Below are 18,622 nucleotides of genomic sequence, written 5' to 3'. Positions count from 1 at the left end.
TTAAAAAAATAAGAACGTACCTAACCTGCCACACTGCTGGGATAAACTGCAACACAACAGGGGTGTCGGGCAGAAATGAATGTAAACACGTTTTATCTAATGATATAAATCAATTTATTAAAAAAGTATAAATTATACATCTTTAAATACTGCAAACACATTTCTTGTATTAACCATTTAAATTTTGCAGTGAACCATTAACCACATATATTCCTTAATGGCTGTAGTCAGGATTTAATAAAACCTGCAAAACAAATACACACATTTGAACAATATAATACACATATAACAACACCCTTAATATAAGAGGAAAAAGTTGATAAATGAAGAAAAAAAACCTGACAATCTCAAATGCAATCTGAGAACCAAACTAACCATAAAGAACATGTTGAGACACATATGTGTTTTTTTTTTTTTTTATTCATACCCTTTCTCACTAATAAAATGGCGTTGCGCAAAAAGTAGCTTCACTTCCAAAGCATCTTGTACTGGCTGGGTTGAAAATCTCAATTGTCCCAAACAAGCGTCTTAACCACTGTGCAAAAGAACCAGACAGCTCTATACAGCTTTAACCTCATCTCATCTCCCCAACAGGGGACAGGATCCGTAATGGCAGTTCATCACAGAACACATTTGCCTGCAGTAAACAAGCATCTATTATTATTCAGCAATAGAGGCAGATGAGGGATACTGTTATTTAAACAAAACATGGTCAATGTCACATTTATAAATTGCATACTTTCTACCTAGGAAACTGAATACGTTCTACTAATATGTTCCGTACAAGCGGTGTGGCAGAGGCAGTACTTTGGCAGCAATGCCCAAGTTATAATGGCATACAGCATATATTTCTAAACACTTTTGGCTGTAGTTAAAATAAAACAGTGGATAGTAGGTAGCAAATGAAAGTAGAGAATACTGTTAAAGTTTCCTAACTCCTGAAGTACCTTTAACTAAATGACATGCTTCTAAGTTTTGCACTGTGATTTAATTTGAAATCTGAAAAGGCTATTGTATTTTAGTGGACTATATGCAATGGTTATTTTATAAGAAAAAATTTGGCAGTTTTTCTATTAACAGTACAGAAAAAAATACTAAAGTTGGTACTTAATGTATTTCTTTTAAAAGTATTCCAACATTTTAAAAAGGGAATGATCACTGTAATGGCAGTTACTATGAGACATGTGTCTTAGCTGTGACATTGGGTGCAATTTTCCACTGTGGGCAAATTACTCATGTAATACAATTACTATGGAGGGGGCAATTTGCTTTCTGATTTCCCACAGGAGTAAATATAGGCCCCTATGTAAATAAACCTGCTAATAAATATGTGTGAGGCATAAAGAACACACTTAAAAATACCATCAAATTTAAAGTACCTTTTGTTTATGGCTATGTAGTTAAAACCTGCTGAATGTAAGGCACTGTAAAGCTTATATATCATTAAATCAGATTTCAAAACGTGCAAGTGCAATATTTCTTACATGACAAATAACCCATCTAGATTTGTTCTATGTCTGAAGTTTCACTCCAGTCAGTGACAGTCACCAGGCTGCTTCTGAAAGTGCTTGTAGTGTCTCCTTCAGGAAGTCCTGCTACAACAATCAATTGAAAGAAACTTGTGTTACTCGGTCATTCCATGTTAAGTGATACACTGGAGGTGAGAAGCCTGACTGGGATTTGTATATATTAATGGTGATTTGGGTCCCTGAGGACCCCACACACAGATTTCTTTCTCCTCTTGCTCCAGAGGATCCTGGTAATTACTTGTGTTTCAGTTTCAACAGTAGAATCGTTGTGCATTGTCTTGTTATCATTTTTTATAGAAAATAAATGCCAGTGAGATTAGAACTGCAGCGTATTAGAGATGTAATAATGCACTAGGTTTCCAGCTCGCTCTCACTGGAAGAGCTTTCTCTCTTCAAGACTGAACTCCTTTCAGACTTGCGACACAGCTCCTTGTGATGCGTCTCTGTGTCTTATTAAACTTTATAAACACTACTGCATTTTTAAATGAAATATAACATTGCGTTTACATCATTACTAATTAGGACATCATTTTTACAATTTTACATCAGACATCTCCCTATAAAATTTTTTTACAGTTCGTATATTTTCTGTTACTTGTTTCCATAACCATAAAGAAATGAAAACAAATGTCCCATACAAAGTGTCTACCCAAAATGTTAAGACATGGACACCAGCATTAACTAAGTCTTTATAATTTCTATAAAGTTTTGCACTTTGGGTGACAGAACCACTCAGCTTCACAGTCCTTCTGCCTACCCAACATGCTAATGAGAAAACACTCTTATACCATGAGAGAAGGAGTCAACTGTACATATGACCAAAAGGTTATTCTGTAGTTGCCACTTACTTCTGTTAACTCCTTTCGCAGTTGAAGGGCCCCAGACACTGGTATTAGTGGATGAATTTGACTCAGAGCTCTTTCTGACTGTGAAAGCAGGCTGGCCTTTCTCAAGTTTTGCTGCTGGAGGCTTATCTTCTTCTAAAGAAGAAATATCCCAGTCATCGTCATCTACATCTGAAAACTAAGAACAAAAAAGGGCTGCAAGGGAAATGTTATCTACAGTGATCAACGCTTGTTTTTTGTTTTGTAACCCTATTTTCTGTTATGTGGAATGTAATAAACAAATACGTAAAAATGTAATAAACTGTTAAGCACAGTCTTTGTTATTCTAGAAATGGCATGACACAGCATGCTCCATTGCCAACCCCCCAAAGAGTGGTCAGAGTCACATTGGAACCCTACAGATATCCTTGCCCTTTGAAGTTGGTAATGCAGCACACCTATAGATTAATCAGATAGTAATCAACAAGCACTATCAGTTTGTAGGCCAGCACGACTGTAAGTAATCACTGTTGACATTTTGTTGTTGGTCATTTTCAATTTTGGTATGTTTGACCATCTCTGATTTTGTTAGTGTATCAATAAATAACCCAAAGAGTCATGAATCACAGGAGTTGCCTACCATTATAACACCTCCGGATTTCATGTTAGAACAATCAAGGGCTGAATTTTAAACGTTCCCAATTGCCAAGTAGTGCATCAATTCTCACACCGATGTCTCACAATTCTTACCTTCAGTTCTTGAATCACCTCTTTCCTTTTCGGCATTTGTAATGCATCTACACCGCCAACTGGCTTTTTCTTGGCTCCTCGACTTGCTAGTTGTTTTTCAATATCTCCAATAATTTCTTTGACATTAGTACCTTCCAAAACATTACATGTTTAGTTTTAAATAAGCAAGCACGTCTACACAAAATGGGGAGTTAATAGTAAAGACCTCACTATTTCCTTTAGTTGATACATCTAGATTTTGTATGTAACAAAAATCCATTAATTTACGTTATATGTAATGGTCGTTTACACTTTAAAACAATGGCTGCAAATTCCTATGTACTCCACTGCTAATCCTGTGCCATTCCACTTTAATAATGAGTGTTATCGACCCTAAAATACACATTACCTGGAATGGTAGAAGGTGTACAGCTTATGAATCTGCTTCATCACACTAACATACTTACTCCGTAAGTTTGTTTCTGTGGCTTCTTTTTTATAACCTTGCAGCCGTTTGGGATCAATCTCTTCCATCTCACTTTCCTCTGTCCAGTCAGTGTCACTCTCAACAGACTTGACCATCGTTTTAATGCTAATGGGAACTGGAGTTTTTGACAGGATAACTTTAGGCTCTTTGTGAGGTTTTCGAAAAGATTCGCCTTCTGAGTCTTCTTCTGAGCTGAATGGAGGAGTTCTAAAGATTTTTTTATTATTATTATTATTATTAACTAGGCACCTGATTTAAATGCAAATAATCACGATGTCCATGGAAAAAAAAGATTCTAATAGCACTGTCTATAAAAACTATGCTTGAAATAAACTAAATGTATAGTACAATGACTAAACAATTATTTGAAAAAATTTAATTCACTCTTGTGACTCTTCATTCCAAAATAATTTCCAATGCTGCTTACTTTGGTGTGGATGTTTTTGGAGCTGGCTTCTTTGTTCGAAGGGCAGGTTGTGGTGACAGCTTCTTGATTGCTTTTGACATCATTTGTGGCATCTGACTTGTTGGCAAACTATTTGATCTGCTTTTCTTCTGCTTATCTAATAAAAATAAAAATAACAGTGAGCACAGTAATATAATTGTTTTTACTTTACTTAAGATGTAACTGCCATAATCTGATAAATTAACCTAAAGAGAGAGAGTCCCAGAATAGGGTAATTATCATAAAGATATTCATGCACAACTCAGTAACCCCTACCTGAAGACAGGTGATCAAAAGTAGACATCTGCAACACTGAGCTTAGTGTAGCTCTCCTTTCCTGGACCTTGATCCTCAATTTATCTGAAAGGTGTTCTCGGATGTTTTGAAAATCAGGCATTTTCTTTTCTTTCTTTTTTCTTTGCGACTCCATTGTAACCATGATTTTATTAAGGCGGTCACTGGAGATACCACTGGAGAGTCCCTAATAGAAACAAACAAACAAAAAAAAAAAAAAGACATTGGTAGAAACAGTTTTTGCATGCAATACACATTTTTTGTGTCATGAAATACAATACCATTGCAAAAGTTTCTAACAAATATTCCAATAAAAGTTTCTAACAAATATTCAGGTCTAAAAATCTTTAGGGGCTCAGTGTCCATGTGATCCTCATCAGCACCTCACCAAGTATACCATTTTCATTTGTATGACTATGCTTTTGACATCTTTTTTGTGTCATTACGACCTTGTGCGTTTCAATTAGATTAGTAACATCTTATGATAAACATCATTTATTTATAAGATTTATTTATAATCCTCACACGATTACAGAATAATTAAATTGTTGGTAATATATTCAAATTCTCTTGGTAACTCTTGAGAGCAGCAGCTTGCATTTCATGCATCTGATTTTCTTTTAAATATTACTTACTGGTTTCAGACCAAAAGATTCCAGTTTTTCTTCCACAGTCTGTTCTAAGATTGGGCGTAATTCCTTGGTTAATGAAGGATTTTTCTTCAAGGCCTTAATCAGAAGCTGGTTGCAATCAATCTCATTTTCTAAAATGTTTGTCGAATCTGAAACTAGTTTAATTGAAAAAAAAAATGTTACCACCAAATAAATTACATATGAACATATCATAATATAATACTTAAACCAAACTGTTATCATTTTTTAATAACTTATTCAAATCCAATATGTTATATTTTGTAAATATATGAGATGATGTAAGTGGTAAATCTGCATATCAGAATCCTTTGGATGCTCGATGATTTAATTCATCAGAAAACTGTGGTTCTGTACCGCTGCTACTTTTGGAAAATATCAGTATTAGCTATCAGTGTATGAAACATGTACATGTTTTTTCCCTTCTAATCTGGGTATCTATTACCTTTATCCTCCTCTGAAAGCTCCTCTATAGGTTCCAGTACATGTTCTGATAATGCTTGCTCTAGCAACAAGGAAAACACAAAACATCACAAACGAATAAAAGACAGACAAGAGAGGGGGACAGACAGAGGATGTTAATCTACGAATGATGACTCTTTCCCCAAACAGGCCCACGTATAATAGATATTATGATATTGCTGATAAAGCACCGTTATGCAGCAGAAAATCAGGAAAGAGTAAGCAACTGCAAAGGTCTTGGAGAAATTACTGCTGCAAGAAGCCACATTGTCCATTGTCTAAAGATGGACATGCTGGACAACCATGAGCACTGTAAAAGAGCCTCTGCACATACGGGTTTGACTCTGGTGTTACAAACGGCTTACCGTATGTCACTGGCTTGACAACAGATGGTGATGGAGTAAGTACTAAAAGACAAAAAATTACAACATGTCAGCAAAAAACTAAAACTATGCTGGCTGCGTCTAAGAGAGCAACTCTTTTGTTGTAGCACAAGTCATTTATATAATTATTTCAAATAATTAAGTCTTCTGCCCTAAAGAAATAAGTTGCACATCTTTTTTCTTTTTTTGAATAATGTTTACGTATGAAAATCACAGAACTACTGTTTAATGTACTGAACTAAGAAATACTATAATTAAAATGCAATCCACAGGGGGAAAAAAAAAACTTATTAAGTGCCAGGGTAGTGTATTTGAAATCTTTTTTGGGGGGGGGCCCTATAAACCACATCATAAATTAAGAAATTACCGGCATTTTCTGTAATCCTTTCTATTGGTTTTGAATAATGTTCTTTAATCTAAAAAAAAAAAAAAAAATGAAAATACACTCAGCTTTGTTAAATGATAGTTACATTAAAGCAGCAGACAATCTTTATAACTTCCAAAACATTACTTTTTTTTTTTTTTTTTTTTTTTTTTACAAAAGATAACACAATTTACTTAAAAACTACTAAGGTTGACAGATTGGCTTATGAAACCAAGTGTAAATAATGTTCCGTAGATAATGTTGTATTTCATTAGTTCAAAAAAACAGAAATCTCTCCCACAATTCTGAGAATTTCTTTGAATGAGTTTAGGTTCATTTTAATACTACATAAATACTACCGTCCTTTAATCTCAAGATTAGGATACATGCATTGTTGAGATCATCAAAGCAAACCCCAGTGTATTTTTACTCTCTAAAGATTACATTAGGAGGTTGCTAGCTACTACTTGATTCTAATTACAAACCTGTTCCTTTTGTGTAAAAATGATCCCATTCTGTTCCTTCAACTTCTGGCCCAGTTCTTCAATTCTTTTCTTGTAAAAGTTGATGCTGACTTTTTCATCCTCTGACAGTGAAGACTGGAGCCTCTGCAGCTCACTCTGAAGCTACAAAACAGCAGGCAAAATCAATCAACCCTACAGTGTATTAAAGACCCCCTGCCTGTCGTGAGTGAGCACTGATGAACTGCTGAGTAACCAGACTAAACTGATGGCTAATTTATTCACAATATGTTAGGTATCTGTGAACAGGCTGGCTGGTGATGACCCCAGACCTGGAAGAACTCACAGTACTGAGAGAAGATACGGTGAATGCGCTGGCTTGCGCGTTTTATTGCAGAATAAACAGAGTGAAGCAAAACACAAAAACACTTTGTAAAACAAAACGGCGCGATGGTCAAAACACAGACAACAAACAATAACGAGTATCATACTGATTTAAAAGCCAGCATGCTTAGCAAAATGTTATTTCGTTTTCTTACTAAATTACCTTCTCTTCACACCCGTTCTCTACTCGCTCACACACAACCCTGAGTGAGTGCTTCGTGCATCTATATATACTGTTGTGGCGAGATTCAATTACTAATTAATTATTCACTTGAATCCCAGCACATGAACTAATCTGTGCATTCCCTGTGCTCACATCCTAATACAAAAAAAAAAAAATATATATATATATATATATATATATATATATATATATATATATATATATATATATATATATATATAATCACTGAGTCCAGGTGTCGGGGTATATAGGGTCGTGGATATATATATATATATATAATATATATATATATTATATATATATATATATATATATATATATATAATACACACAAACCTACCCCAACAATAACACACTACATACAACATAAAACACAATCTACACACAGGGGTGTGTCACCCCACCACAGTGTCACGTCAGGAAACTGCCTCATAAGCATATTTTTTCTTTCTACTTTACACCAGGAGGGTGACATCCAATTACCATGTCAATTGTGCTAAACACAGGCCATGTTAATTTCTAGAGATACTAAGATGTATGCTGCGGCAGCTACTACTGGGAGCAACTGGAAGAGCAGCTGCATAAGCCATGCATGTTTGTACAGGTTGCTTTCCTAGAAGCGTTGTTACTAAATATCTGCTCTGCAACAGCGTATCCTGTACTTCAACTCAACTTAAAGACTACACACACTTTTATGGTCCTTTGAGTGAGCATTAAGGATGGGCTAATGCGTGGCACTCTCCTGTCCTCCAGTGGTTGTTTCTGGAGATACTATGCTATAAATCATTACTGCGGAAGCTGTAAATCTGAAGTTAGCCAACATAAAACTTTGTACCTCAACAAAAAAACAATAAAGAATACAACATCTGCCATCAATGCAAGCATTCATTTTAGTTACCACTACACCACTGTCCATGCATAATTGATTTTTTGTCATGCTTAATGTCTTACATTTATCAGTTGTGCCCACTGCACCCTTCAATTTGAAGCAGATTGGGTCTTTGACGACAAGAGTACTATCCCAAACGATAGCTTTTTCTAAACCAGGGTACCCTTCGATATATCAGCATGTTTGTGGAAGGGTACCCTGGTTTAGAAAAAGCTATCGTCTGATACCTCGTAAGGGATGAATTGTGTTCACTGATGCCTTCAGTTGGGGGTTTAGATAAATACCTGATGCTTTTCCTTGTCATGTTCTTTGTGAACTTTCTGTATCCTGTCAGTCCACTTTTCCTCCTGCAAGTAAACCTGTTATTTTATTTTTATTTTATTTTATTTAAAAAAAAAAAAAAAGTTTGTGTATTTGCACTGTTGCTGCATACTTTTAAAAATCTAAAACACATTAAGAAAATTCAAACCTATACATCACTATAAAAATGCCACTGGTATTTATAAAACCATTTTCCATGACATTGACCTCATAATGTGTATGACGCCATTCCCTAATAATAGTAAGCATCCCAGTGTAACTACTGCACAGTCTAAAAGCCCACCTGTTTTTGAAGCAGCTCTTTAAGACTCTGAAGATCTTCATGGTACCTATTTTTCTCCCCTTCAATCTCAGTGTCTCTGTCTTCCTTTAGAACTCCAATGTTAGACTTCAACTGTATATTGGACTTCTTCATCTCTAAAAGTTCCTACCATAGCAATAAAATAAAAAAAGCTTTAATGAAAACAACGATTTCAGTTTTATTATAAAGTCTAATATACCACAACTACTGGTATTACATTTTGCATTTTAAAATAACGTGATTCATTGACAGGACCAAAAGCTGCTGCTTACTGACAAACGATGGAACTGTGTGACATAAGCAGTAACACCAGTCAAGCAGATAATCTGGAGGGACTATGGTGCTCAGTTCTACATGTATTAAAATACAGATCAAATAAACAATAATATAAAAACATGCACTCCATATGCAGACAAACAGAACGACTTTCACAAATAGTACACGATTCTTCCAACCACTTACATTTTCTAAAGCAGTGTTTTTAGTAGACAACTCCTTGAATTCTTTAATGAACATCTCTCTCATTTTGTCTATTTCTCCACCAAGCTTGTCTTTTTCTTCATCTTTCCACTTTTCAAATCTCTTTATAGTTTCTTCTTCCTTTGTCCGCTGATATTCATGTTCCTAAAATGGGGATTTTGGTTCAAAACGTATTACTCAGATGGTCTTGCTAATAAAAGTTCTACTGTTTTTAACCAAGTACACAAACAAACACAAAGCAACACTACTAACAACAACATTTCTGGTGCTGCTTTATTGCCACCTAATTCCAGGGCAAGTAAATGACGCTAAGTATAAACCAATTGTATATAGTTTTGAAAGTGCAATTTAAGCAATGCAGATCTTATTTAGTATTCAGACTAAAGAAAATTGGATTAAAACAAATTGAAAGAAAAATGAAACACAAATAAGCATGTCACAACGTAGCAATAGTTCACTCAAAGTGTTTAAAGAAAGTTAAATATTAAGAGGCAAATATTCAAACACCTTGCGTGTGTCACAAGGGGAGTTGTAGAGGTTTTTTTCAGCAAGTACTTTCTGCAAAAAAAGTTGCGCTTCTAAATTAGATTCAGAACAGATGCTGCGTTGGAGAAAATGGGTTTGCGAGTTGTTCTCTTGCAAGTGCTTTTCACTCAAATTTGGGGGAGGTGTCATGAATAATCCCGCAAGTTCACCACCATAAGCTAAATTCAAAAGCTAATTTGCTAGAGTCGCAAATCACTATGTTGCATGGAAATCACTTAAGACTGGATACACTCCTCTTAATTATTTCACAGGAAATATTTCAGTACAATCTCTAGTTAAAGCGTTTCTAGTTGAAGAGTGAACTTGGCTTTCAGACAGCTATATTTGCAAATGCTAGCACAGCAACAGACAAAAAGGAAATATCATGAAGGCAGAATATACAGACAACATTTAACATTCCTTGACTTGTCTACTGAAGAAGTCCTTAGTCGATTTATACTTTTATTAAACATAATAGCACTTTAGTTTATTTCCAACACAAACATTTAATTGATTTCTGGTTTATTTTAAACAATACTAATTACCAGTGCTTAATTTGCAAAGAAAGGAGCACAAAGAAAAAAGTTTAAAAAAAATCGCAACAAGTTTATTTGAAAGAGTATTGTACGTACTAGTGTTAGATTTTATAATCATGTATTCTACATCATATATGCAAAGCAGTAGTATGTGCAGAAAAATTAATTAAAGGCAAATGCAGGACAAAACTCTCTCTCTCTCTCTCGCTCACTCTGTTGAAAGAGAAAACTACCTTTAGTGTTGTTCTGTGACTTATAGCAAATTTTCAAGTAAGGTTCTACAAGTTAATTGTTTCATAGTTATGTTACACAGGCAACACATAAAGAAAAAATGGCAACACATAAAGAAAAAATGGTGTTCTATACACTACCTTGGAAAGTCTTTCCATGTAGGCGTGTTGCTCAGTTTCTAGCTGGGATCTTGTAAGCTCTAACTGTTCCTTCAGCTTGTCGATCTCATTTTGGAGTTTCCCAGTCTGTCCTTTTTTCTGCTTTTCAGCTAATATTCATAGTATAAACAGAAATGTAAGTGAATCACTTTAATAAGGCATGCAAACACAAACAGGCATCTAAAGAAGAAACTATTCAAGTCAGTTTTTTTTTTTTATCAAGATGTGCAGCATGGATCAGGGGTTACTCGAGGGAAGGCGGGATGTGGTAATGCTTATGTTTACCCTACTGTATTTAAAATAAAACTAAACAACTGATTTTCACTATGTTACTGAAGATGTGCTAGCCAGAAAGAAGTTCCACAGAAAATAATGGGTGTTTGCACAGTCAAGGGTCAAAACTTCTTTTTCTACTTAACAAGCACACAAAACCATATACCTTCTTACAAAACTTTAATCAATAATACATGTTGAGGGAAAGCATGAAAGGTTTCTGCAAATGTCTATGTTTCACATCTCAAAAAAAATCCAAACAAAACATCATCTTCCTGTAATTTTCAAAATGTGTGTACCAGATAAATTAAGTGTTTACTAGTATGGGCCAAATGTATTTAAATCAGCTATGTGAAATAACATTAAGCAATATCACATGAAGAAATTAGTTGTGAAAGGGATTACACATTAGATTTTTTTTTTTATTATTTAAAAAAAAAAAAAGTCTAATTAAAAAAACAAATGCAGGAAAGAAAACAGGATCACACAGGAAAAATGCAACTGCGGTTGCATCTGTAGAGATATAGCATCTGTAAAAAGGGAGGAGTGAAACAGTGCGATTGTATAAAACAACAGGGTTGTAAAAACCTGTTATTGTTCAGATTTGATACAGTACCAAGCATATTTCTATGGGTAAATAGCACCACCTGGTGTTGAATTATAACTATTTTATCCCGATTTTTTATTTCTTAAGATAACATTTCTCACACATCAAATAGATCTCAGGGTGGACCTGCAGGAAGTAACACAGCTGTTAATATTTAACAAGCACCCCCACCCATAACAACAGCTTTCACAATATGTAGTACTGTCCTGTACTTACCAGTATCATATTCTCCTTGGTGACGCCGTTGCGTATGGCTTTGCAGAAAGGAGTAGTTCATGAACGCCTTGTCACAATACTGACACTGGAAGACACGCAGTACGCAAACACTTGTTGAGATTTAACACAAAGTAAATATTTGTATAGCTACAGGTATAGACTAAAATAGGCAATATTACTGTTTGACTGGACATTTCTGGGTAACAAATGGTCTTTTATGAAAGCAGCAAAACCCCAATGTAACTGCACAGAAAGAACAATTGATCAATACAGTGTTTCTGTTCTCCAGTGTTTTATAGTTCAGTTTTAGCAACAAAACAAAAGAAAATGTATGGAACACATTAAATTTAAAACCATTAAATGAGATTGCTGTCTTCAATGACAGAGATCTACTTCCTTATTTGGAGCTGGGAGAATATTATTTTATTTTTTTTTTTTTTTAATCTAATTTGGTCTTGCAGCCTCTGTTCATTTTTGTTTTCTTGGTTTTCATTGACCCAGGGCATTGAGTTCCAGAAAAAAAAAGGTTCTGCATCTTTGTTAAAACCTATTTTAAGTCTACTTGTAATGTAATGGCTGGATACAAGTTAGTATTATCAACACAATGTACAGTAATCTCACCAGTCCACAACCTTATTGTACAGCTACTGTACATTGCCTTCTGTCAAAATCCATCAAAACAGAAAACTTCACCAAACATCCAAGCAAGTAAAACAATTCTCACCTGAAAAAGCTAACCATTTCACAGATATTTAAAAAAATATTTGATACCACTGCTTGTTTCTCACATTCGGAATCTGTGCTGGTGTGTCTTCCTCTTATTTTACAGGATGCAGATTCATCCAGATTTGTTTTAAGCAATACGAAAAAACATTTAACCAAATCCACTGGTACTTTATTTATTTTGCATTGATATAAACAATAACCAAAAGATGCAGATCAGTTTTCAGCTTACACAGCACCTTTGAAAATAAGCCTGGATCAATGATTTACCATTTTTCTCATCTCCGTATGTGTGGGTAAAAAACATTAATATTTTGTCAAAATCCTATATATATATATTATATATATATTTTATATATAATTATATATATATATATATATATATATACGTTTGACTTAAAGGAATTTCTTTAGACACAATCTGTGTTATAATTTCACTACAACCAAACCCCCTAGGCTATAGTGTGGGTTTCTTTGAAAATCTGTTTTCTCTGAAGCGTTTTAAACCTTTGCTGTGCATCAAGCTAGTCAGCCAGATTGATGTGACAAGGAGGCGTAAAAGCTAGTTCTATGAATAGTATAGTACATTTACAATGCAATCCGAATCAGCTGACTCAGGCTTCATTTAAAATGTACACAGCTGCTACTGATACCTACCAGACCATAAAACATGTATGTGTTACAGATTGGGTAAACAGCATCTCCAAAACATTTACTACAGCTTACTCGTTAAAAACAGAGTTAAAAAAGGAATTACAGTTGTATTAACTTTTGCATTTTTCTTTAAATAAAATCAAATTTGAAATAATAATTTGTAATGCTAACATTATTAAGAAGATAAATGATTAGGTACACTTCCTTATTTTGACATCAACTACATACAGTAATCACAAAAGGAATGACCAAGATGTGACTGGTGGCTCATGAAAACCAATCTTTGATCCTAGTATAAGATGCAGTCATGCAGTTTTATCTTTCATTCTGTTGTACTTTCAAGGCATGGATACATAATACAATATTAATTATTTAACTGTGCCTTACACATACAGTGCCAGTAAGAAAGATACCTTCTTTATTAACCAGACCTGGGATCAATTACAATTTGTAATTCGCACTCATAGCCCGACCTGCCCCCTGAACTGCAGTGCGTGCCTGATGACTTCATACAGACCACCCCTTGTGTGAAGACATTTCCCCTCCCCAAAACACTGATGCAGAAGTGTTTAAATCAAGAACTAGCCTCTCATTTGTGTCACTTGTGTATTTCTACTTCAAGGTTCTGTGCTAATTAAGATTTAATTTTGCCATCGGAAATGGAGCAAAGCAAAAACGTGCATATCAGTAGCGTCTACTTGTCAGACCTCTGTGTAAATAACACTATAAAGAACACGTTTCTTTAAATGTCCACTTCCAGAGTGTCTTCTAATTAAACAAGTACTATGTTCAGGTCTAAGCATGTTACTTTTAAATAAAGGACTGTATTCGCTGTGAAAGAAATCTTTCATTTTCTTAAGGACTTTACGGCAATAATTTGTTTAATTCTTGATAGAGGTACCCACAAAACCAAACATTTTTTCCTACTGGTATCAACATATGATCACAGGTTTGTAGATATGTGTGAAAAATAATATTTCTGACAATAAAGTTTCAAGGCAACTTGGCCTGTTTCTTATTTATCCCACATAAAATATAAACGTAAATGTCTTTTCACATTTCACAAAAAATATATATATACATAAATGTATTTTGGGATCTCCTGCCTCTGGCTCTCGCAGTGTTCTGTCAAAGATGTTTTTGGTTTTGTTGTCCAAGTAAAAATTCCAACTTCCTGTTACTGTTGTCTGTGCCTGTTTGACACTGACTATGGGGGCCCACGAGAGTACGTGGCAAAGGAGAGCCGTCTCAGGGAACGCTGCGTTTACAGTATCTAGTGCACAGAACCGTTGCAAGCCCCTCTCTGGAGCAGGGCACTTTTAGAATGGCTGGATTAGTTTTAGTGTTTACACTAGAAGACCTAAACTGCACAAAACCGGCATAAAAGTGGCCAGCGTAAACAGGCTAATAGTATGCTTCTATTTTTGTAGTGATTATTGCTTATTAATTTTGAATAAATAAATACATTATGTTCATATGTGTAGTTGTTTATGTTACTTGTTTGTGTAATTGTAATTATAATTGTAACTGTAATTGGAATTGAACACAACAGCATTATAATTGGAAGTGCAAATTCAGCAAACAGTTCCGCTATAATTGTAACTCTACTAATTATAATTGGCCCCGGTCTGTTAGCAACTGCCCTGTTCTGCTGAGTTGAACACAGCCCAATCAGTTTCAGGGGTGACAATGATTAGCCCCACTCTAGTAATCTCAGAAGTAGTCATCTGTCAAACGTTACATGTGTACTCTTTTTTTCAGTAATGGCAGACAATTCGACTGTTAAGAGTTAATTAATTAACGTTTTGAACATGGAATATTTTGAGAATTAAAATTCTAAGTTAGGTTATTTCAAATAATAATAATAATAATAATAATAATAATAATAATAATAATAATAACATTAAAGCTATTTTGTAGCAAACATGCTTGTCATCAGCATCTCCATATCAAGTAAGATGATTATATATGTGAATACATGTTGTTGTTGTAGATGTTGCATAAAAAAAAATGTAAAAACCCTTGGTGTACTGTGATGAGTTAAATAAATGACTCATGATCTCATGGATTAAAGGCATTACAAATTTAAAGGAACTTGATTTATCTTTGCGGCTGTGGAGGTCCTGTTATTTGGGATTAGGGAATAAAATACCACCAGCAGACACCATCTGCTCAGGCCTTTTATTCTGCTAAATGGATTTTGTTATTTTCAGATTTTGTTCAAAACAATATTATAAAACATATATGTGTTATTGTTTTAAAAAAAGGATGCCTGCTTCATTTTATTTCTTTCACAATGTCACCACCAAACACATCACTTTTTCTAACCGCAAAGACCGGCCTATTTGTTTCTACTATAAGAACATCCTTCATACAAATTTGCTTATTTTAATGATTCTTCTCTATTAATAAACATGCATTTAACAGAGTTAAATTAACTAAGTGTGTATTTGAGGTGAATGAGTCATGCATATGCTAATCCCTTTATCTGCACATACCTTATGGTAATTACCAACACCAGCCTGAATCATTGTCTGCTGGGTGGTGATGATCTTTTTCCTGCGTTTGCATTCTTCCTTCAGCGATTTAATCTCCTGTGATTGTTTTACCATTTCCCTCCTAATCTGCTCTTTCTCCTGCCCCAAAGCAGTTATCCTCTCCTCCACAGTGTGCAGATTGCAAGTGAGATATTCCTGGGAGTGAAGCAGGTATTCCACATTGAGCTGGGCCAGCCTGAAAAGCTTCAGAAGGACTGGATCCACTGGGTTCTGACAATAAGGGCACCTTTCGTTGTCCATGTTGCAGAATGTGATGGCCATGATGTTCTCCTGCAGCGTGTTGATGTCCAATTCGCTGGCCACTCTGTCTACATTGATGGCACTGATTCTCCTCCAGTCCACACTCTCAAAGCGTGCTCTGAATTTAAAAGCTGGCAAATGTCCCCCAACCAACCCTGTTATTGCAGGCATTGGTGCTGGTGCAGACTGTGAGGGAATGCTGGAGGGATACTGGCTCTGAGGAGAATTCAGTAAGGAAGGTATCCCAGCTGATGACAGAGACCCTGGGGTTTCAGATGCAAATGGATAATACACGTTGTTGTAAAATGGCTGAAAATAAATGAAAACATTTTTTTAAGTTGAAGTTTACATAATTCAGCTGATATTTTTCAAACTACTATCAACAACAACACAAGTATAGAACCACACAAATTCTAGAAATGTAAGTACAACAAAAATAAAACTTAAAAACAAAGCAAATGACAGCTTACATACAGCAATCAGTAAGGCGTGTGAAACAAGACCGTACATGCAGGTACGGTATTTCAAATTATTTCTGAAACAAGAGCTGTCTTGGCATGCTCATTGTTTTGGCAATAGTGTGACTTGTTGTTTCTTCTTACCATCTCCGGTTTGTAACCCTCTGTGCTTGAAGAAAGGGGGTATGATTTTAAAGGATGGTGTCTCCTCCTGCTGTGCTTTTCACTGCTGCGACACGGATCAGGGCGTCTTTCCGGTCACCATGGTAACCAGTATTAGCATCTTTGTAAGCATTGCTCAGAAAGACTGCTGTAGCGAAGGCGAGGGAGAGAGACAAAGGTAAAATGGAGCAGGGAAGATGAAACACAATTAAAAATATATATATAATAATATTAATGTTTTTCAAAGCTGAATGTTACATTATTTTGGTTCTTCAACGAAAAATACAAAACATCTATTGTTTTACATTAAATAAATGCTTCAATAAAATATGAATTAAAAATATAATGACATGTTTTAGAAGGCACCCGCCAGTGTGCAGTCAAAGGTTTTACACACAAGGCATTGCTAGCTGTTAAATAATTTGCGTTTCAAGGCAAGTAGGCTTGATCACTTACAGTACAAAAAAGCCCCCCCCCCCCCCCCCCCCCCCCCCATAAATAAATAAATAAACGTCTAAATACATCCATCAATTATCTGTAACCGCTTAATCATAGAGGGTCGTCGTGAGCCGGAGCCTAACCCGGCAGAGAGGAAACCGGAGTACCCGGAGAAAACACATGCACACAGGGGAAGAACATGCAACCCACACAGACAGCCAGCCCCCCTGAGGCCAGTGTTGTGTAATATTCTGCATCCCCTGTTTATTGTACTATATGCAATCAGGTGATCTAGCGATGTGTCTTTCCCCAGTTAGTTTTGTTGGAATCCCGAAGTTAACACTTTTTTCTAACGTTACGGTACAATGTTTTTACTAAAAAACAAAAAACAAAAAAACCTTATTACACATACTACAATAAGCTGGGGATGCAGAATTGTATGGGATGCAGAATATTGCAAGACACGAGCCCAGTTCCCTAGAGCTAGAGCAGCGCTGCCCACCAAGCCACCGTGAAGGGGAAATAATGATACCTAACTGTTGCCCCCTTCTTATGCGTATGATAAACACTCAATGCATTGTAATATTCCAGATAAACCACTTGATGAAGTGGCATGGTTTTAAATATCACTCAATATACATATCCGTAGTGATTGCATGTTTTACTTAAATTCCTTCGCACCCCGGTGCCCTTAGAACTTAATTAAGCGTCCCTGAGAACAACGCATGCCGAAAATGCTTCTGACTTAAAATTGAATGTAGCTTTAGGGAAACACCTATAGTTTCTGGTTGTTTTATTTACAGTACGAATGTGTATGATGGTATATACGTACATGTAAACTACATGTAATGCTATTTATAAAACAAATTTTGTCTTTTTTTTAATAGCCCACTGATACAAAGTTTGCGCTTGTTTTACCATGTTAACTGTTTGTTATCGTATTATTTGTGCATTGACTATAAATAAACCATCATTAAAAAAAAATCTACATAAATAATTCTGTTTCAGATAGTAGCAGACCAACATTTCCAGCAATACAGAAATATAATTAACACGTGTCTACTTACTGTGTTGTTTATATATTACTTATTTGTGAAAATAGTGCATTATTAATAAAATAACCTCTGAAGAGTTTCTATTCGAATTGCGCTAAACCAGTGCACAACGTGGCCTATCACACAGTCTGAGCCATCTGGTGGCAAAGCATTCTAGTGCAGTTCTTGCTTCTAACTGTTTTCTTTGCAAATTCCACATGCCTGAACAAAGCTCGTTCAAACAAAAGACTTGTTCCTCACAAGAGCATCATAGGAAGTATTCGTTTCAAACTTTAAAAAGGCGCTCGCGAACTTCATGCATGCAAACAATTAAACTTGCAAGTTATAGAAAAAAAATACAAATTCTGTTTCTGCACCTCCGTGAATCAGTCTACTTAAAAAACTAACGGGATGAGAAAATAGATACAATTCTTTACAGTAAGCAGGTATTGATTATAAAATACTTACGACCACAAAATTCACTATTGATCCGTTTCTTCTTTTGAGTTTGAAATGAAAATACCAAAACGTTTTTTTCTTTTTCTTTCTTGTTTGTAGTCTACCCGTCTGCTTGAATGAGAGAGGCGGTGACGTATAAGACATTCCAAAAGCTTTCCCTCAT

General features: G+C 35.3%; 1 protein-coding gene across 2 annotated transcripts; it reads right to left on the bottom strand.

Annotated features, from left to right (window-relative positions):
• Positions 1-143: 143 nt before the first annotated feature.
• On the bottom strand, positions 144-18,622 carry dzip1 (DAZ interacting zinc finger protein 1). 2 transcript variants are annotated; one of them, XM_041259678.1, is made up of 19 exons: positions 18,469-18,622; positions 16,511-16,676; positions 15,609-16,217; positions 11,734-11,818; positions 10,620-10,747; positions 9,170-9,331; positions 8,690-8,833; positions 8,370-8,432; positions 6,653-6,793; positions 6,171-6,219; positions 5,786-5,827; positions 5,404-5,463; positions 4,944-5,095; positions 4,291-4,495; positions 3,997-4,132; positions 3,550-3,776; positions 3,104-3,234; positions 2,378-2,552; positions 144-1,595 (listed from the first exon to the last, which is right to left on the bottom strand). In XM_041259678.1, exons 2-19 carry the CDS (start codon positions 16,511-16,513, stop codon positions 1,501-1,503), a joined length of 2,607 nt encoding a protein of 868 aa, XP_041115612.1. In that variant the 5' UTR covers positions 16,514-16,676; positions 18,469-18,622; the 3' UTR covers positions 144-1,500. The 2 variants fall into 2 exon arrangements, with proteins under 2 accessions (XP_041115612.1, XP_041115613.1); XM_041259679.1 differs by lacking the exon at positions 5,404-5,463.

Source organism: Polyodon spathula, chromosome 9 (genome assembly GCF_017654505.1).
Source record: "Polyodon spathula isolate WHYD16114869_AA chromosome 9, ASM1765450v1, whole genome shotgun sequence".
In the NCBI taxonomy this organism is placed as follows: Eukaryota; Metazoa; Chordata; class Actinopteri; order Acipenseriformes; family Polyodontidae; genus Polyodon; species Polyodon spathula.
The sequence above is the reverse complement of the archived record's forward strand: the minus strand, read 5'-3'. Positions and strand labels throughout refer to the sequence as shown.